The sequence below is a fragment of the Rhipicephalus sanguineus genome, chromosome 1, assembly GCF_013339695.2.
Source record: "Rhipicephalus sanguineus isolate Rsan-2018 chromosome 1, BIME_Rsan_1.4, whole genome shotgun sequence".
Lineage (NCBI taxonomy): Eukaryota > Metazoa > Arthropoda > Arachnida > Ixodida > Ixodidae > Rhipicephalus > Rhipicephalus sanguineus.
This window is the reverse complement of record NC_051176.1, coordinates 229,376,039-229,397,617: the sequence shown is the minus strand read 5'-3', so window position 1 is coordinate 229,397,617 and position 21,579 is coordinate 229,376,039. Positions and strand designations below refer to the sequence as shown.

The 21,579-nt window shown below is 46.0% G+C and overlaps 1 protein-coding gene across 1 annotated transcript in view; it reads right to left on the bottom strand.

The window, feature by feature from the left end:
* The window catches only part of LOC119373828 (diacylglycerol O-acyltransferase 1), a 46,367-nt gene extending 25,630 nt beyond the window's left edge, over positions 1-20,737 (bottom strand). Inside the window, exon 1 of the mRNA XM_037643892.2 lies at positions 19,794-20,737. Within this exon, the coding sequence (XP_037499820.1) occupies positions 19,794-20,015 (222 nt within the window). The 5' untranslated portion in view covers positions 20,016-20,737. The remainder of the gene's footprint in view (positions 1-19,793) is intronic.
* Between the last annotated feature and the right edge of the window lie 842 nt (positions 20,738-21,579).

Genomic DNA, 21,579 nt, shown 5'->3' with positions numbered 1-21,579 from the left:
AGCGAAAGCTGTTATGAGATCACAACAGCCGATTTTGGCTCCATAGTTGTCCGCGGCCGCCGGTGTACGTGACCGCTATCGCGTGGTATAAGAAAAAAATAAATGAGAAACAAATTTCTAGGATCCGGGCCCTCTGCATGGCAGTCGGGTCTTCCACCACAGTGTCACGCTGGTTCTTAAAACTCCATCGCAAAAATACTCTACACAGGCGTCATGTCGGGCAAGGAATCGCGTTAACATATTTGATATAGCGTGGCAGAAGAGTAAAATAACAACCAGTCATCACACAATTCTAATAGCGCAAAGAGTGTGTGGTTTAATGCTTCCCACCAGTGTTGCGGAGTTACCACTCCTGAATTGGAATGACTCCGGAATCATTCCACATTTTTGGACCCCGGAATGGAATGGGGACAACGCTCGGAGGAATGGAATAGGAATGGAATTACGTCTTTTTCCGAAAATAGAGGACGTTTTCGTCTACGTGCTGTTTTTCAAGCTTCAAACGTTAGTAAGTCAGAGCCTCGCAAGTTAACACTAAAGCAGTATTTTTAAAGTGGCTTAGCTGATTACAAGCACGGTACATTTATAAGCAACGCGCCTACTACAAACGGAGGCATAAGTTAGTGTACAAACAAATGCATTATCCCAGCAGATACCGAAGGGAGAAACAAATTACCCCTGCGCGTTGGTTCCCGTTGATACCCCCACCCGAAAGTGGCGAATACTCTATGCACAGCCTGATCTTTATCTCACGAGCAGTTTAGTACCTGACACACGTAAATAACCTTTGCGACAAGGAAGACATTGCATACCTGCGCACAGGCGAACACAGAAAGTTCTCCTCACCCCATCCATGCTTGCGAGGCCCGCTTGACAAGCGTGAGTGCTGACGGGCAGTGCGGCCGAGTGTTCCGTATTCGATGCAAAGGCGCTTTTGTCAGCATAAAAAGCGCTATGTCGTCATTTTAGCATTAACAGATTTAAGCTTAAACAATATTGAAACACCACCATTCGTTCAAACATGTTGACCACGCATATACTATCGATAGCGGGAGAACTGCCCCTATGGGAATTACTAGGGTGGTTGTACTGCACGACATATGTCACCAAGCTACTATTCCTCGATCCTTGGCAACGTGTTTTGCGTACTTTTGCAGTTATTAATGCATTTGATGACATCAGCTTTAGGGGGCGTTCATTCTTAACTCGATAAAACTATCAAGATGCCTTTCCTACGTTGAGGAATTACAGGAATGGAATCGGACTGCCAGGCCATTCCCTGAGTGCCAATGGGCTGTTTTTTTTTTCATTCCGAGGAATTGAAAGGAATGGAATTGCGGCAAGTTCTAATTGCCCGGAATGGAATTGGAATCGAATGGAGGCGCCCATTCCTGCAACACTCCTTCCCACCCACTGCAAAGTGCTCAGCCATAATTCTTCATTATCAGCCACAGCACAAAGTGCAGATAATGCCTTACAGATATGTAGCGGGTACTGCGATTCTCCGAAGAATGAAGAAAAATGGCATAGTGGGAACTTCGCTACTTCAGAAAAATTGCGACGATTTATGACGTAGTTGGTACGTTGCATGTTTACTTGTATTAGTTGCCCCAAGAGATAACAACGGGCTCTACAAAGTCCGCACTTCTAGCTGTTGCTGTGACTTGCTGCGTGTTTCACGCAGGCCTGGCGATCTTTTTATCAGAACAGCGGTCTCGCACATCAGAGGAGTACACTCAATGACGTGCTGCTTCTGAGATCGTGCTCACTCCCTTGACACAAAGAATTAAGCCAACTAAAAAAATTCGTATTTATCTTGTGAGAAAATAAATACTATGACTTTGAAATGAATACTGGTTTGTGCTAGTTGGTAGGAATACGTGGTACAGCTACTTCCGCTCCTCTGAAGAACGTGTTTTACCCTTGTCCCACTTTTTTAAGAGGAGGGCGAGCAACTACATTACAAATACAATGTTTTTTTTTTTAATGATTGCCTCACCTTTTTCATACTTTCTTTTTTTATACAAAGAAAAAAACCGTTACGAACCGTTACGGAACGTTTTTTTTTTTTTTGTTCGTTCCGGAACAGAAACGAAACGGAACTTTTTGCGGTGAAACGAAACTAAAACCGAAACGAAAAAATATTTCGTTCCGACACCCTGCTCGCAATTATATGCTCTCACGACAGATGAGGGGCGCAGAACGCCCGTGTGAATGGCACACCGTTTCCTTTTCGTCAAACTTGATGAAAGCGCTTGATCTTAGGTGGCGTGAGAAATTTCATTTCGGTGTCGAGCTTGCGCAGACGCCAGTGGTGACGGTCTGGTTGCGCCCAGTGATTAAGCTCCGTATCACATCAGCTAGCAGAAATATGGCATGCCTGCATCAGGTCTCCAAAAACAATACAAGAGCTGCCTTGCAGGATGGCGCCGTAGTGCGCGGAATATCCTTGGAACCAAGGTGTAATTGTACCGGCGTTACAGAATCACAGTCTTTCCCGACAACCATAATAAAAGCTTTTTCGTCTCGCCATGTGCTTATGTATCGTCGCTTTCAGTCAGACCCAACGCCTCCTATTATGAAGCGTCCGTATTTCATGTTATAAATGTTCAGCAATATCTGGCAGCAGCTGAAGGCATTATTCTTACATATATAGTGTTTTGCTAAAGAGGAAAATCGATGATGCAGGTAGGCGAGCCTTACATTGGTATATTGCCAACATAAATAGAGGCGCCGTCAGTTAAACCAATATCAGCACACGCGCAGTCTCGTTACTTAGCTTTCCGCGTCATTGTCATTATGCTGACGTATATGCACTTAACTAACCGCCACACACTGGATAAGCCTTCACTGCACGGCTAATGTCAGGTATACTTCTGTACCGGCAATCACGTCATACTGATGACGTACACACGTGTAGGTAAAGCCATCTGCGACCAGGGCCTAATGAGACTTGATGGAGCGAAGCACACGTGATGACCTGACAAAAAGTGTGCATATCCTTAACACGCGACGAGTGCTTTAAGGCCTTATCTTAAGGGGAAAAAAGGCGACGACAGATATCACGGACGCTTCGAGCCTGTCGCCAGACTCACTACGTCCTTGAGAGAAACGTGTAACGGCTGGTCATTTGCTCCATGCAGTTCCGAGATGTGCAGCGTTCAATGAGACTACGACGCGTCCTTTCCTCGGCGCTAATCCCCCAGTTCCTTGTATTCTCTACCTGAGCTGCATCGACCGTTCCAAGCAAAAAAAAAGACCACATGTCTTGTGCGGGATGGCTGCTATCATTCATACAAGCACCAGACGAGGAAAAATCTGCATTTTTCTTTTTGCCTTTAGAGAGAAAGTGAAACCCCGAGCCATGCGTACATTTCCTGATAGCGATGTACTCGTTGCAGGTACTCGTTGCAGGTGTGTGTGTGTGTGTGTGTGTGTGTGTGTGTGTGTGTGTGTGTGTGTGTGTGTGTGTGTGTGTGTGTGTGTGTGTGTGTGTGTGTGTGTGTGTGTGTGTGTGTGTGTGTGTGTGTGTGTGTGTGTGTGTGTGTGTGTGTGTGTGTGTGTGTGTGTGTGTGTGTGTGTGCGTGTGTGTGTGTGTGAGCGCCAAAACTGAGAGAGAGAGAGAGAGAAATGTCTGACTGTAGCCATATTCAAAACTGCAACATTGTAGTTTCTTCCAGACCACAATTGGTGGGGAACAGTGAGCAGTGTAATTGACTTTCGGGTAGTTTGTATCATCTTTAAACAGCGCACACACACCAAGACACAAAGATATCGTGTCATCATTTCTTCTTTGTGTCTTCGCGCGTGTGCGCTGTGGGAAGAGTGAGCTACGCGAAAAACGCTTTTAAGGAAATTCATAAAATTAGCGCAGCTTGCAGAAAGTCGCGCAAGGCTGGGTGAAGCAGAGCTGATGTACTAGTGGTGGACAAATCGGCGCGCGTGTTCTGGGAGCAAAGCAGAAGAGGAAGAAGAGGACGGAGACGAAGATAACGAAGAGAGTGCGTGCCGATTCATGAACATGATATTTTTCTACGCCACACGGCAAACTATACTTGCTGTGTACTGTACTATACATGGCTGTGCTTTATTTCTTTTTTTTTTGATCATCTTTCTCTCTCTGTCTATTTCCTTTCCTGTCTTTCTGTCTTTTTCTCTATTTCTTCAACTTCTATATTTTTCTCTTTCTATGTCTTTGCTTCTCTATTTCTCTCTCTCTCTATGTACTCCGTCTCTCGTCTTCTATCTTTTTCTTTGTCTCTTCCCTTTCTTTCCATCTATTTCTCTGTTTCTATTTACTTGTCTCCCTTTCTGTACTCGTTCCCCCATCCTCCTTTCCCTCCTCACAATCCTCAGATCACTCCTCCTCACCCTCTCTCTTTTCTTTCCCGCCACCTTGCTGTACAAGGCTATGCTTCGCTCTGCCAGCGTGCCTGGATAGCCGAGTGGTTAGGACGCTCGCCTTCGGATAGCGGGTACGCAAGTTCGAATCTCGGCAAAAAAACTTTTTTTCGCCAAGAAATTTTCTCTTTGTATTTTTTTTCTTTCTCTCTCTCTGTACTCGTTCTCTCGCCCATCAACAACGGCTCCAGCGACAACCCGTGTTCGAGAATATTTCAACGCTTCTAAGGAAAGCAGTTGCTCCCCTGAAAAAGATAAGCCCCCTTGGCGAAACTTCGTTTCCGGCGATGCATTTTCTCCTACTACTGGTATTCACTGTAAAGTCACTCATTTTAACGTGCTTGTCTTTTATGTGCGAAATTCTTGTGTAAGCAATTAGCTTGCGACAACTTCGCAAAGCTATAACAATTTAATGCGGCTGACGCAAAGGAAAACTGAGCCCAAATCAGCGAACTTAACTAACACACGTGCGGAAAGAAATCTAAAGAAGTGCGTAGAAAACCACGCTGTATTTGCTTCAGATACCTGAAGTGCTTCAGATTTACCTGAGTTCAGCAATTCCTTAGTGCAAATGTCCCTTATGAAAATATTTCACAAAGGTATTCTTTGCATTGTGTTGTTGGAGCGAATGAAGAGAAAGCTTTAGTTTGGAAGCTCATATGTAAATACATGGGTATGAATGGACTTTTGTTTTCTTCTCAGCAACCGCAACACCGCTTTTGATGAAGATTTGTTGCACTTAAAAGGAAAAATTAAAATCTACACGTTCTTTATTGGCTACACTTGTTGTAACGGCCACACTTGTTTTTTTTGTTTTGTTTTGTTTTGTTCGAGTTATGCATATTGATTGTACGTATTCCTTTCCTCGACGACTGCATATCGCGTAAATTTCGTCCGTTAGTCGTGTACTGAAGCAGAGAAGAATGATTTTATGGAGGAAAAAAAAAAGAAAGAAAAGCTCGAACGGTGCGAATACAACCCTTGAATGACAACGTGTCGCTTACTGGAAAGAGTGAACATGGACGTGCGGAAAGAGTAGGGAAATCGTGGAGGAAAGTTTCATCGAAAGTGGCGAATATTTCAGGACTCCGCCGTGAGGAAAAATAAAAGCGGGAAACAACAACGTGACGCATGCATGGAACGTGGGAGAATGCTTCGACGCCCTCCTTGACTAAAACTGTGCAACCGGGCACAACATTCTGCGGGCATCAACGAATTTTCTTCCCAATAACGGTGCGCGTTTCAATTCGGATTCTGTTCCAATGGCAATTTTATAACGACTTAAGCGACAACGTGTTTATAATTGTGTTACCACTAGTACCGGCCTGACGGGAACCGTGGATGATGATAATGAAATCGAATTGAAAGTAAGGGATGGCATCAGGCACCCCCCGTAATTCGTCCAGCCTTCTATATTCCCGGGCAACTTTTTTTCTTTTTGCCATGAAAAGACTTTCTTTCGAACAATTAGGCCTTGGGCCACCCCCGAAAAAGAATTCTGGCTACGTGCCTGGGTGGCATTTTACCTCGTCATGTATTGAAGTCGCGAGTCTGGGTTGTTACCGTAGTGTGAAATTTCCTTTCGCTCCAATTCTGTTTAATCATGCAACCACCCTTCGCCGTTCAAGTTTGGTTGCCACTTCGGTCATACAAAGGACTGGAGTAAGATTGTGCGATAGCGCCGCCCTTGCAGCCCTCTTCGCATACCGGCAGCTGATCTGGTGGAGCACACGGGATGACCAGTCGCGACTCTAAAGGAATCTATACTGGCAACGTACATCATTGGTCAGCGGCTGGTTAATTGCGTCGTTGCCCGTTGTGGTTAGTTAGAGAACGACCCCAAGACAATTAATGAGCGCTCCTATTTCGCGCAGAAATCTTCGCGATATCGACGCCCGATTAATCGACACTCACTACAGCATCAACTGCGCTGCACGGATTTACGAGAGCGGCTGCGTAAGCGGTAAGGTCCCCCCAAAGACAGCTTGGATCGCCACGCACGCGCGTCACGCCTGCATGCGTCACTCAGCAGGTAGTTGACAGTCACACGACGTGGGTGGGACAGATGAATTCGAAACATGACGCTGCTTTCACGCTAAGCGTGTCGCATTAGACGTTGACGTCTGCAGTTGTCCTACGTCGCATATGTAAGTCGTCGATCTGTGGTTCCGCTGACGCTCATTGGAGGTTTGTTTGCCGTGCAGCTGCCGTCCAATTTGCGTCGACTGGGGACGATCGGTCTCATGCACATGCAAAGCAGGTCGACTTGTTGGGCTGGTTGGTGTTCGCTAACCGTCGTGATGTAGCGCGAATACACAAGACATACAACACAGACGCTGCAAAGCAATGGAAAGGCAAATACAAAGGTTGCATTTAACTTGGTATTAGTTGTGTGCGTTAAAATATTATATATATGATAGTAGTGATGATGGTGATTCGAATGTGAAGTTCAAGGTTTAGCCCGATTCAAGTAGATATCCAAAGCGGCAGCGTTCTCGTTAGGCTAGCACTTTTTCGTACTCAATATATAATTAATAAATTAATATTGCGAACGGCGGAGTGTCTACTTGTATTCTTTAAGGGAGTTTAATGGCGTGTAAGTTAACTATTGTTTCTTGTGCGATTTGCTCATTTATACTGTGCAGGAGGTGCGCAGGAACACAAGGGCTAAGCGAGGTATCACAATCGTTCCTCTGTGTGAGAGCTTGTGTGGCTTGCTGAGTCCTTCTCTCCTATAATGCACATTCTTCGCCGTATGAAAGCTAGCTCGCATGCCCAGTTTCTCAGTGCTAGAACGAACCCCCTTTTAAAATACCTGTCCCAATAAATCCTCCATTCGTCAGAATGGCTGACTGGGCGAGTTGGTGATTAATGATACTTGAAATATGAGCGCGTAACTACGCAGTGACATAGGAGGACAGGGACAAGCGCATACTACACAACTGAAAGTTTATTTGGAAAGCATTGACATATATGCACCGTCAGTCCGCCGCGGTGGTATAGCGGTTACGGTGCTCGGCTGCTGACCCGAAGGTCGCGGGTTCGATCCCGGCCGCGGCGGTCGCATTCCGATGGAGGCGAAATGGTAGAGGCCCGTGCACTTAGATTTCGGTGCACGTTAAAGAACACCAGATGGTCGAAATTTCCGGAGCCCTCCACTACGGCGTCTCTCATAATCATATCGTGGTTTTGGGACGTAAAAGCCGAGATATTCTTATTATATGCACCGTCAGATAAATGTTCCGTAAAAACATCCGAGATAGAGCACAACGATACAGATAAGAGCGATAAAAAATAACTGCCGCACCTTACCAAAGCCTGCATTGCCTTGCAGAAAATAGTTCACCCCTAGACGGGACGTGCCGCTTTCCAAAAAAATTCACAGCATATCCACGGGTGAATGATGAAGAGCTTGGGCGAAGCTCCTCAAGCAATCATGGTTACACCGTGAAATCTTCAGTGGTTTCGCCCAGCAGTAATCAAAGCGATAGCCCAGTACATCATCAAAGACGTGACAAACACTGTATATATTTATACAAGAAATTTTATTAATCGTAAGTGGTAGCTAGACGTGGCATCCGTTCCCCCTTCATTATAACGGCTTTATGGTCGGTGAAGTGATGGATCGGTGATAGGTCGAAGTGGGATGTTTGCAAAGACGAAGTAGTGGGCAGTTTGCAAAGGATCGGTGATGGGTCGTAGTATACTGCCGGTTACGCCTTACGCCGGACGCCTTACGCCGGACAAGGTTAGACTAAGAGGAGCTTCGCCCCTTAAACACGAGCTCCTTATCTGACACTGCAGGGCGATTGAAGGTTTACTCACACAAGACAGGTGATCACGCGCTGCTTACAGCTTCAGTAATGATTCTTGTGCGGTCATCTTTATGTTTATCAATCACAGTTGCGCTGCCAAACTGTACTTGGCATCCACATCTGCTGACATGTTGCGCAAAAAAAAAATAACCATCGTTCCCGTTATGTGCGTTGCACGCATGCTCACGAAATCTGTCATTGAGACATCTCCCGGTCTGACCGATATAAAAAGCGCGGCATGAAAGCGGGATCTTGTAGACAACGCTACTGACACAATTAACAAACTAATTAACTATAACGGTCAAACAGGGAGATGTCTCAATGACAGATTGCGTGAGCATGCATGCAACGTACGTTTTGGCGCAACATGTTGGCAGATGTGGATGCAAAGTACAGCGTGATACGGTTCTTCGTGCCAAATACAAATGCTAAAAGCGGCATACAAGCTTGTTTCGCGAATAAGCGAACGGTTATATGTGATTGATTGCAGAGAAAAGTAATGAAATCACAGCGAGCGCTAAGGAGTAAAAAATCAATCGGTCAATTACAGGAATACCAAAAACGACACTAATTAAAAGTAATCGAGGTAAACGTATATATCTCGATAGAACCTCCGCCCTTTATAAAGCAAGCAGGAACAGCGCATTAATTTCTAGTAAAGGGTGTACACTTGCGCAAGTTGGTTGTACATACCTCAAGAACATCGCGTAAGCGGACGACAGGAACAAAAACGACCAGGACCAGTGCTATAGCCGCCCTCGCCGTCTCTCTCCCTGCCGTCTTCATCTGCACTGTTCGTAAAGTATTAAATTACAAATTACGTGGTAATTAACCTCCTCTAGATTCCGTGGGTTTCTCAAAAGTACCATTCATAGTTATACGCAAACGAGTGCGTGCAGGTAGGCTTGGCAGAAAGGCCTGCCTGCGTTCTAACTTCTAAGACGGCCGCCCTCCTGTCGCAGGCTTACGTCGTCAATTACGGCGACCGGTTAAGTTTTGTCAATCGACCTGCGCTTATGCATCTGGCGGTAGTGAGGATTACATACACGCCTGTTGTCGATTACAACGCGTTTTACAGCGGAGGACATCGTAAGCATGCTGTCCTTACTAACGTTTCTGTAGCTTGGTGAATACGCTTTTTTTTTTCAAGTTTTTTTTTCCTCTGTATTTCTCCGTGAGGTTGGCCTTGTGAATTCTATCCCAGGGCCCGTATTTACAAAATCATTTTACACTAGAATTGTTCGTATGAGAGAATTTCCGGCAATCCTGATATCATTAGGGAATGCAGCCAGCCAGCCAATGGCAAAAGGCACTTCCGAAATTCGGCCCCAGTGATTTTACAGATTTAAAAGAGGAAGCAGTGTTCACGCACTTGTCTGCTAAATTTTGAATATTTGTCCAATCTATACCGCCATTGCTTAAAGAGCAGGGCTATGGTCACGCAGGTATCTGACGACAATGGCGGCCGAAGGCCCCTGATGTTGCATTCCTAGAGCTGCTTACTTCCCATCTGTACTTCCGGAAACCCAGGGACCACGCCTATGGCTCTAGCTCTCTGTCTTTATGGAAAACCGATTAACCTCGGCCGTGCCTTCATTGTGGGAACGCTGCTTCCCTTGGTGGCACGTCGCTGTTTGTGATGAACCAAGTGAATCTCTGCGATTAGGACGCCCACTTAGAGACAGGTAAGGCCGAAGCATTAGGCCACAGACAGCTGCTGTTTCCTTCCGCCGGTGAAATACAGCCACGGCCGCCGAGAAATGAGGAAAAATCTCGCCGGATCCGACCAAAACACACACGTTTTTCAAGCGAAAGCAAACTGCAGTCTTCAGGAAAACGGAGGGCGATGGCGTGTTTGAGGAAAAAAAGAAACGGTAGATAATCGAGACTGCTCGGCGAATAACGAACGCGCTCCGGCGCTGCGCCTGCGGCGGTCAGGTGGTCGCCATACTCGAGCCGAACAAAAGACATGATCGGTGCTGCATATACAGGAAGAGACTCCCCCTCCTTCCCATTCCGCCCTCCCCCAGCTATACTTCATGTCGGCGCACTCGATCGCGTGTTGCACGCTGGCGCACGCTCCTTTGTTTTCCGTGCGATAATGCGCGCTAAATCGCTTCACGGCTGTACGACGCAGTTTTGTAGACGATTGCTCGAGTCTACGGCACGCGGAAGCTTCTTCTTCATCATAGAGCACCACGAATCGTATTTACCAGCACGAGTATACCGAGAATAAATATGGACACCATTGATTCGCTGACCAACAACAAATGTTTGGTTTTGAAAGGCTGGAGAAGACCGAAAACCGTACAACACGAAAAAAAAAAAAAAACTATGTAATAGAACAGAGACGGCACACAGCTTATCTCACAAGCTTTGCACTCATGTGCTAATTTATTTCTTTGCTTACAATATACCCGTACAGAAGAGACGCTAATGTCGTTCATTTTGTTTTCCTCAATAGTTTGTCTAGGACGTTGGCGCCTGCGTTGCCTTTTCTTTTTTTTTCAAATGACCATGCACCCACAATTTTTTTAAGGACATTGTCCTTATATACAAGGCATATAGCTTCACGGAACGCTACTGTCGTGTGAGCTGCACTGTTCTTGAGATCGTCGAGCACCTTGTTAGCGTTGTGCTGTAGTTTTCTAGTGGAAGTGTTATTATTATGAGCGTTGCCATTTTAGTAATTCTGTGTCCGCTTTTAGCGGCTGTTCTGTCTGTTTAGCAAAATCTTTTTCTGTTTGGCGACCAGCGACATTTTTCAGCGACTTAACTGAACAACAGGTCGTATTTTAGCGGACTGCAAATTGAAGGTTGGTACGAAAATGACTTTCTATAAAATACTTTGGTATTAATAAGCTACAGGCGGCTGCACTGTTGCACAGTTGATCAGCTCTCTGACCGGGACGCGTGCTGTGCATTTTAAAACGCTTTTGCCAGTTCGATAAACGTTTAACGCGCACACACACACACACACACACACACACACACACACACACACACACACACACACACACACACACACACACACACACACACGCACGCACGCGCACACACACACACACACACACACACACACACACACACACACACACACACGCACACGCACATGCGCGCGCATACACATATAATGTCCCAGCACGGAAGCTACGTGTATCGTCAAGTTCCTTGCCGACACTTATTCGTCGTCTCCTATAGCTTTCAAAAGGATCAACGTGACCCTTCCTTGAAGCTACAGCCACAATCGCAAATCTCTCGCTCCAGTTATTGTGCCGACTCTCGGCCAAGTTATTGTGCCGCCTCTGGATGGGTGTCGCATTCACGAGGCGTATACTCGTTTCGCATAGGAATGGCGGAAACATCGACATGCGACTTTTGCGGGACTTCGAAGACGTAAAATGAAATCAGTTGGCGCAGGACAGGGCGAATTGGAGATCATTGGCAGAGGCATTCGTCCTGCAGTAGACATAAGACAGGCTGATGATGGTGATTCATTCATTCATTCATTAAATGCGAAGCATTTAGCGAACTTGTGAGACTTTGAGCGTATCTATCTATCTAGCCGCCCACGACTTTGTGCTCTCCTGACCGTTTCGTTAATGGGATGTATACCGAAATCGCTATGAAATAACATGACTGAACATAAATGACACGTCATAACATAAAGGAAAGATTACTTTTAAGGGCTCGTTTTTCTTTATTAGACACAATATTAATGAGAACTAACAGACAGCAATGCCAAGGAAAGTAAAGGGTGTTATTTGTAGTAATTAGAATATAAATGTGAAGAAAGTAAAGTGGTAAATCTTGACATGCTTGCCATGTACATCATGATTTACATGCTACGCTCATGGTGCGCTCGCCGCCGGTTCGCTGGCTTGATATATCCCAAAATTCGTATTGCGCGACATGACTGTATGACGAACATAAGTGACAGTGGTAACACGAAAATCATGACTTGCATGTCACGTATGGCATGATTTACATGCCACGCTCATGGTGCGCTCGCGGCCGTTTCGCTTGCTTGATATGCACCAATATTGGCATTGCGTGACGTGAATGTACGACGAACATAAATGGCGGGTGGTAACATGACAATCATGATATGCATTTCATGTGCAGCATGATTTACATGCAACGCTGATGGCCAGCTCGCGGCCGTTTCGCTAGCTTGATATACACCAAAATTGGTATTGCGTGACTTGACTGTTCAACGAACATAAATGGCAGGTGGTAAAATGAAAATCATCATAGCAAGGAACAGCGCAGATACACGAGACAAGAGAGACTGACAGGACTTGGCGCTGGCTAACAACATGAGCGTTTATTTCGTATGTGCACAAATATATACGCTTCTTGGGAAACGGAAATAAAAAGAGAGGGGGGGGGGGAGGTCAACGCATATGCGTCCCAACTAGTCCATGACGGTGCTATGATCACGTGCGGAGATACTTAATTTCCTTGTCGGTTAGTGCGATCGATGGTGTGCTTACACATGATGGCCCAAAGGAATGAATTGCGAGTGCTTCATATATTTCCCAGGCGCGGCTGTCACGATATCTGCGCAAGATGCGCGTCTGATCAAAATTAGGACTGCAGCCACAGTCGGCACACTGAATAGCCAAACTGCTTCCAATACGGGCCTTGAGGTTGTTCTTGTGTTCTCGCAAACGGTCGTTGATGCAGCGGCCCGTCTGCCCAACGTAAAGTCTTCCGCAGGACGTAGGTACCTCGTAGATCACTTCGGTATTGCAAGGCACAAACTGTGTTGCATGATGCTTCTTGCAAGTGGAAGGACTTTGGCGAGGGGCATTCACCTTCCTGCACAATGAACCCAGCTTTATCGGTGCCGAAAACACCACTCTTACGTTTGCACGTGCAGCTGCCTTCTTGATTTTGTGCGAAACACCGTGCAGGTATGGGATGACCGCCACCCTTGCCCTGTTCTCTTCAGCACGAGGTCGAACCGTCTTACGGTGTTCCTTCAGGAGGGCTTCTGTCAGCGCCGACAGGAATTGGTCAGAGAAGCCAGCCTTCTTCAACCTACAGACTTGATTAGTGAAACTGGAAGCAATTACATGTGGACAAGACCTAACTAGCGGATTTTTCATAGCAGAGATGGCGATAGCACGTTTGACCAACTTAGAATGGCGCGATGAAAATGGAAGGAGGTCTTTTTTTGAACGGAGTGAATACTCCCAGCAGGTGTGCTCTGCACTAAAGGCTATCTTGAGGTCCAGGAAGCGTATTTTACCCCCCTCCCTCTCTCTTTTTATTTCCGTTTCCCAAGAAGCGTATATATTTGTGCACATACGAAATAAACGCTCATGTTGTTAGCCAGCGCCAAGTCCTGTCAGTCTCTCTTGTCTAGTGTATCTGCGCTGTTCCTTGCTATGAAGCCAAGCCAACAAGCTCAAGTTTACACCCTCTTAATGAAAATCATGATATGCATGTCACGTAGACCATGATTTACATGCCACGCTCATGGTGCGCTTGCGGTCATTTTGCTTGCTTGACATGCACCAAAATTGGTATTGCGTGACGTGACTGTACGACGAACATAAATGACAGGTCCTAACATGCGAACCATGACATTCATGTCATGTATGGTATGATTTACATGACACTGTCTTGTTGCCTTCCCGCGGTTTTGTTAAGTGGATATATGCAAAATTGGTATGGCATGAGAATAGTGCGTGACGAACATAAATGACAGGTCATGCATTGTATATACCAGATTGTACATGCATGCATGACAAACATGACATATATAGTGCAGTAGATGTCATGACATGAATTACTTCATTTGCCTCAAAGACAAACAGGGCGATGTATGCAGCTCTTTGCTGGCTGCTTCGCATTACATCGAATCCGAGAGTGCGTGGGATCTGCCGGATTTTTTTATTTATAGTACTCTCAGGTCCTAAAAGGGTGTTAAGAGGAGGTAGGTATTATTATTGGTGGTGGAGGTGGCGCCTGATTCTAGCAGAGGTCAGTATCAAATTCGTCTCTGAAGCAGCGTACCTTTGTACTTATACACAATAAATTACAACATCCACAGCCGGAAACTTCGCACGTTCTGAATGAATGCTCGTGATCATCCGGCAAAGGGCACACAACACCGGGACATTAGTCATAACCCGTAAGACTCAAGAGTTCTAAATTTCCGCCGGGAAACGAACGGCGAAGTGGATCACTCGTGAAATTAACGGTATAGACGTGGTTGACAAATACCACACCGCTATCGGAATCGAAACAGCGAACTTGCTTTCGCGTTGTCACCACACCTCATGTACGGTAGCCAAAACCACTCAGCATTTACTTCCGCAGCTCGTTCCCGGTGTGGACTGTTCTGCATCGGCACTTTCGTTATAGGTGATGCGCCTAAACTTTTAACTGAAATAAATTGAGGCCAGAGGCACGTTCGACTTCCAGAAGCGCTTCTTCACAATTCGCTATTTTCTGTGCAAGAACTGGACGAGTTACACCATCTTAAATAATCATCATCGCAATCATCGTTATCCCCCGCGTCCGATGAAGAACAGTGTCCTCCTCTCCATGCAGTGAGCCCAGCCGTCCTGGCAATGCCTGCCAATTTCGTGGTATAGCTACGTAGCATAGCTGCTTCGGCATTTCTTTTCCCTTGGTACCAACAGGCCGTGGGTTATGTTCCCTGCGCAACAACTCACAACTGTCTTGCCAACCTCACTTCTACAATTCAAGCTCAACCGGATTATCAACCAATGACGTTTCCCTGTCGAAGGAATACTGCTATATATATATTTCTGTTTCTTAAGCAGAATGCGCTGATTTTTGACACCTGTCTCCAAAATATCAGATATCCTGCTCGGGAACAAAATGTCACTTGCGCTTGTGTGATTAGCCATTTCACGCTTGAGTTTATTTATTACGAGTTCAGGACGACCTAACAAATAATGGTGTCACCTACAGTTCGGCAATGCTAACCAAGGCAACCTTCAGAGTCCTGTCTTGCACCGTCAAGTTGCAGTTTGTGCTGATCGTGTGCAGATACGATAGACGAGACCAGCTTTGGTTCTAATAGTTATGCAGCGCTGTTGCGGTGTATAGAACACAACGAACGAAAGAGGATTAAGTACGGCCTGCCCCATCACTGTTTTTGTGTCCTGAGGAGCATCACGGTAAAACCCATGATGCGTAATTCTTTAACAGTGCGCAACGAACGCTAAATACAGTTGTTTAGGGCCAACTCACGCTGTAGTGCAGTCTTTCTGTCTGAAAGCACAACATGGTTCGGGTGGCAAGGCTTCACTTTCCGCGAAGCCGTTATGGGGATACGACGCATTCTAATCTGGTAGCCTGTAGGCTACACAGACAACAAGAATGACGCAAGCTGATTCACAAGCTCTGTCATATCTGCCTATAGAACCACAGGTGTGTATGAACATAAATAACTCTCAAACGTTCCATCAATCTGTCTACTTTCAAATATCTGACTTATTCCACAGTTGTAAGCCGCTTAGTGCGAATGCAATGAATATTTAGCTGACATTACACACTCGTGCTATCACAGTGGTCCGAGATCCTCTCGTTTTCTAGAAAATTGCATGCTAAGTAGGTAAACTTTGTTGAAGGCAACAAAATTGTGACAATGTCAACCTTGTAAAAAAGCACTGCCCGAAATGTGTCCGAGAGGCGTGCAGAGGCGCGAGAGCAGCAATTGAGATGCTCGACGGTGGATGGAGGACGACTCTTGCATAACCTCGTTGCTGTCCGTGGCACAGCAAGACCCTCACTAATTGACGATGCAGCGATTCCAGACGATCATGGCGTTACCAAATACAGTTGGAAAAGCACGCGGTTAACCACCTGTGCATGCAAAGAGCGTCGAAGAATAGTGACTTCCCTACAGGTGACAAATACTGACAGGTATTTTGTTTATTTGATAACACTTTCAACAGAACACATTAGAAAACCGTTGGATGAAAAGCCAACCGAGCTGTGCAGGCCCGTCATCACGCACAAAGTATAATAAGTGAAAAGTTAGGCACCACGTGCAGGGTGAGACGCATCCCATTCAGGTAATGAATGAAGGAACGAAATAGCAACAAATTAGACGTCACAGACGTATTATATAGACATATATAGATAAGAGTATATAGACAACATTAGGAGTTACTTGAATAGAAGAAAAACGAGTGACAGAAAGTAAAAAAAAACATTAATCACGCTAGGTTTATGCTAAATAGAACCTTCCAACAGCTAAAGATAACTTTCTGGCCATCTTCATTTCAAGTGGTATTGTGTCGGATATTTTTGCACCGTATATTTAGTGTGTGTGTATACGTGCACCGTATATAGTATAGTGGCGGGTTCGCCGTACATGTTACGCGCGCACCTGCCACTATTCGGCAGAGGAAACGATAGAAGAAAGTCGCTGTTGCATCCTTGCTCGGCCAGTATTTTTTTTTCTTCTCCAGTCAGAAGAATTACGAATTGTCGAATCAATGCAAATACTTCTGAATATTCAAAGCCCATGCGTTTGGAAAAATACATGGTCTCGTACTTCATTGAAACACATTTGTGTGCGACGTCACGGTTGGAAGAGCGTCGGCATTCTATACGATGTTACAAACGGCGAATTGCTCAACCTTGCAGATTAATTGCGCTCTTGCATCTCGCGCTCCTTCCTTACCATGATTATTACCAACGGCTGGTTTTCCCTTTCATCTAAGCTGTTTCTGTTTTGTTATTTTTCAGAGTTCGCAGACGTCCGATGCCGACACTGGCCATCACTGGGCTTCAGAAAATGAAGCCCAGAAAGGCTTGACTACTTACCAAAACACGTTTCGGGGCTAGTTGGTGATATGTACTTACATAAAATATTCCAGCGCTACTTTTAACGAAGACAGGACAGAGAAGTGCATGCCAGGACGGGCGCTGACTTGAGCTATGTTCATTGCAAACGCGCGCGTTGCACTTTATAGGGAATGAAGGCAATGAACGCATGCGCAGTCATAAGGGAACAGTAGATTAGGGTGGGCTTTGTGCAAAACTATCACCTTTTGTTTAGTATTCCAAATTCACAGGCACGCAAAGATACATATGTGGTGCTGACACACGTGTCGCCTTTCTGCGTGACAAAGAATGCTTCCGATAGTTCGCGAGCTAATCCTTCCCTACTTCTGCTTAGGATTTTGATTTCCTCAAGTCGTGGTTCACAGTTTCTGCAAGTGCTGCAATGGGCGGGTAGGTTCTGGAACGATGCCGACCCATCTTCTAACGACCGTTCATGTTCCTTGGCACGCTGGTTGATGCAGCGCCCAGTTTGACTAACGTAAACTTTGTCACATGATAGGGGGATATCGTAAACCACATCCGTGGCACACCGCGCAAACGGCTTGGTGAGTTTTTTTCTTCCACAGCCGGTAGTCACCTGCCCCACACAAATTGGTCAAGATATGCCCCAAGTTCTGCAGTAACGACTTTGTATTTATTGAAAATAAAGGCACGTTATGGGTCACGTGTAAACAAAGTTAGAAATGAATGTGTTAACCGCAGTATTTGCAATAAATTAAGTACGCGAGCGCTCCGAAGCGTTATTATGAGAGTATTAGAATTTACGAACGATGCAGAACTTCCCTCAGTTGCTGTAACGGAACTGCCAATTCCACCGAGATCAAGCTGAGCGAAACTGGAAAAATTCTATAGCAAAATTTTATGCGAAGTTAAATGCGCGGGAATAAAATGCATTATTTAACAAATAATCAAGTACAGCCGTTAAAACCTATGTTTACGAGCGTTTTCAGATAGCTATACATTGTCTCAAACTTTGGTAGCAGTAGGGGGCATCTTAAAATGTGTGGCGAAAGTTTGGGATAGAGTTCTTAACTAGCAGCATACCGGATAATTATGCGGGAAGATTTAAAGTATGTCGTGTAATTATAGGCGACTGAAATGCTTCACCCGCCTTGGTAGCTTAAGGTGTCGTATTGCTAAACTCGAGGAGGCGGGTTCGATTCCTGGCCACGGCGGCCGCATTTCGATGGGGCGAAATGCGAGAACTCCCGTGTACTTAGATTTATGTGTACGTTGAGTAACTACAGGAAATCATAATTAACCTGGAGTCCCCCACGACGGCGTGGCTCATAATTATATCGTCGTTTTGGCAAAAAAAGCCCAGAAATTTATTATTATAAATGCTTAATTGAGCTACTAGAAAGAAATTGGTTCGCTAAAAATTGGGTTGCGATTCTGCGTTGTCGCACAAGTGTACTGTCTTCTTTTTTTATGAATCCCACATCTCGCAGTGAGGTTGCAGGAATCAGCGAGAGGATGCACTTGGAACATTTATAGTCTCGTATTAACATTTTGAAAATCGTTCGTGTGTGAGCCGAAATGATCCTTGCAGCGGATGAGAAAATACTCAATCAGGTAGGAAACGTCGAGATAAGAAGCTCCAGTGAACGAGCTTGCCTACAAACTTACAGGAAGTTTTTTTACGACACGAAGTCTGAGTAAATTAAAAATTATTTCGAGGGTTAATATGCTACTTTCTGAGGTCAATATGCGCACTGCCTTCCTCACGTTGCATGTGCGCCAGCCAGGCCCGTAGCCAGGAATTTTTTTCGGGGGGGGGGGGGGGGGGGGCACATGCTGAAAACCTTGACTTTTTGAGAAAAACGCCTTTTTATTATTTATTTTTAGCAAAAATACATACTTCACCAAAATTTCGAGGGGGGGGGGCTAGGCCCCCCCACTCCTTTGGCTACGGGCCTGGCGCCAGCACATACATGTCAAGAGGGAGCTCAGCATATCATGGTGATCAAGTAACCCCTGCGTGGGACCTTGACGGTGTTGCACGTCAGAACGTCTGGTCCCATCGCACTGTTTATGAAAAATGCGACGCTTCTCGACAGAAATCTTTCATCACAATTCAACGCTTCCTGAAAAGCCTATGCAGTATAGATATATTTTCGTGTTAGCAAAGACTTAGTTGGAGATGAGTTCAAAAAGTGAAACAGTTTCACCGAGGCGAAATAAAGCATGCGCGTTAATTTTTTATCGACTTAATGAAGGAGATGCTAAGTGCCAGGACAGTGCAGGCCGAGTACTGTCCTGGCAGGCAGCAAGAAATCTCCCAACGTTCCCCTTGAAGCGTGCTTCAATTGCTTATCTTGAAGCATGCTTCGTCGAAATTGCACTTCTAAAAAATATTGTTGTATTTTATTGAATGAATTAGCTTGAGACACACGCGGAGCACCACAGTACGTGTCCAAGAAAACCCAAGGTTGCGTAAAAATAGACGGCAAGAAACTATATCCAAATGCATTGCAATATGATAATTTAAGGCATCGATGCGGTTCGATGCGGCAGCCTTGACTTTGAATTGTGCATGCTAAGAACTTCCTTGGCTGCCGTGAGCTAATGTCTCTGCAGCCATTAGACTGTTCGGTAGCCTAGAATGGTCAGCGGTGAACGTGTCCGCACCGCTAACAGTGTAACTTAACGCTTCCCTCGTCTCGAACCATTTTCAAATGAACAGCACGATTTCAGGCGAAGCGATATAGAAGGCAACCATTCTATACAACTCACCAGCAACACCACAGTGAAGTTTGCGAATCCTCTGAGGGTGATCAAACCTTCAGGTTGGCTGAGCAATGAGTCCCGGGGCTTGTGAAATTGCCTGCAGAGAAACTGGAAGGAAGGCGAGGACTTTGACAAGCTCCGGGTTATGGTCGCCTTTGAGAAGCACGTCGTGACCTCTTCTGTTGGAGCTGCTTTGCACGCTGTTACTCGATTACGAATGGTTGCCATGGCTACAGCTGCGATGAACAGAAGCCGCTTACACCCGGTATCTCAGAGCAGTCCCCGGAGTCACGCAAGCACTAACGAAGTTCACCTCCACAAACAAAGGTGTGTGCGCAGTCACCACAGTCAGCACAGTATATGTGTCACAGCAGACAAGGTTATCGCTCTCCCGCCCAACACGTATTTCGGCTGTGCGAGAAGTCGCTGGGGGTAGTCGATGTCAGGAAATGACGACGAGGGAACGCGAAGCTTCACTTGCGGACACTGCGTCTGTGCGGCTTTTCATCTGATTCACATGTGCGTGCAGGATGGCACCGGTGCCCGTTTGAACGACGTGAGTAAAGAGAGTCTTCGCTGGCTGCCACACTGGTACCGAACTGCAAGCCTCACTTCCGAGCTCGAAAGAAGACGGGCGAGGGGGTGAAAGCTGTTTGCAGATGAATAGCAGGCCCTGGCTAGTTATTAGTGTCGGCGAGACGCGCCAGCCGCTTCGGTCCTCGTGTTGGCGCCGACTGTCCGCTTGCGGGTGCGGCGCCCTCGCTGGGCTCATCTGCTGCGGCGGGAAACAATGACGGGTCGCTTTTGTTGTTTATGCAAGCCTAATTGCGTCAGGACGGCCAACGGCGTTTTTCCTTTCCTTTTGGCCGAATGATCGGTTCGATGCGGCAGCCTTGACTTTGAATTGTGCTAAGAACTTCCTTGGCGCGCCTCATGGGTCGGCGCGAGGTTGGCCTCTCCGGGGGAGAGTACGGCACAGCCGCGTGTCCACTGGCCACGCGCCGTTGCTGCCAACGCCGCGTTTCCTCGTCAGCGGCGCTAGTCTTCATGAAAGTCCGATGTGCTTCTCTCGCGCCGCTGTCATCCGCCGGTATGTACGAGAAGAGGGCGTCGAGAAAACAGTGTCCCGTGCCCACGAGCTGGCGACGCGTATAAGTTACGGAAACACGACCAAGAAGTGCTTCAATGGTTGCCCCCCATGCGTGTTTCGATCTACTTCATCTTTTGTCAGAGCGACTTTCGAGCGAGAGGGTATCTCCGATCAAGCGCAAAGACGTCACTTACTGGCGCAATCGGCGGACTCAGTCGACTCATTTTCGCTCATCCTGCAGCCGCACCAGACGTACAGGCCCGACAGTGGAGATGGCAAAGTCCCTCAGTCGGTGCCATAACATAAACACCAACTCGGAAACACGCAGAAGAGGCGAAACATCATGTTTCTCTTTACGTGTTTCGTGGGCAATTAATTTGCAGCTCGAAAAATTAAGCAAGCTATTCGCACCTTTAATGAAAACATCGCAGTTCCATATGATAATTTTCTACAACGTATTAATTGATGTTTGCCACTTAAGACGGTAATTGAGAACCTAATTAAGGCAGCAATTCACGAGTTAACTAAATGCAGCTGTCTACTTTACTGCCGTCAACAAAAAAAAAAAACTACTGATGGCTTCTGAGCTGAAATGTAACTCAAATTGGTCTTATTCGCGTAAATTACAACTTTTTCTTTTGTTCATTCTTTGTTTCATGTTAGTCGGGACACATTAACGCAGCACAGCGATAATTCTGACGT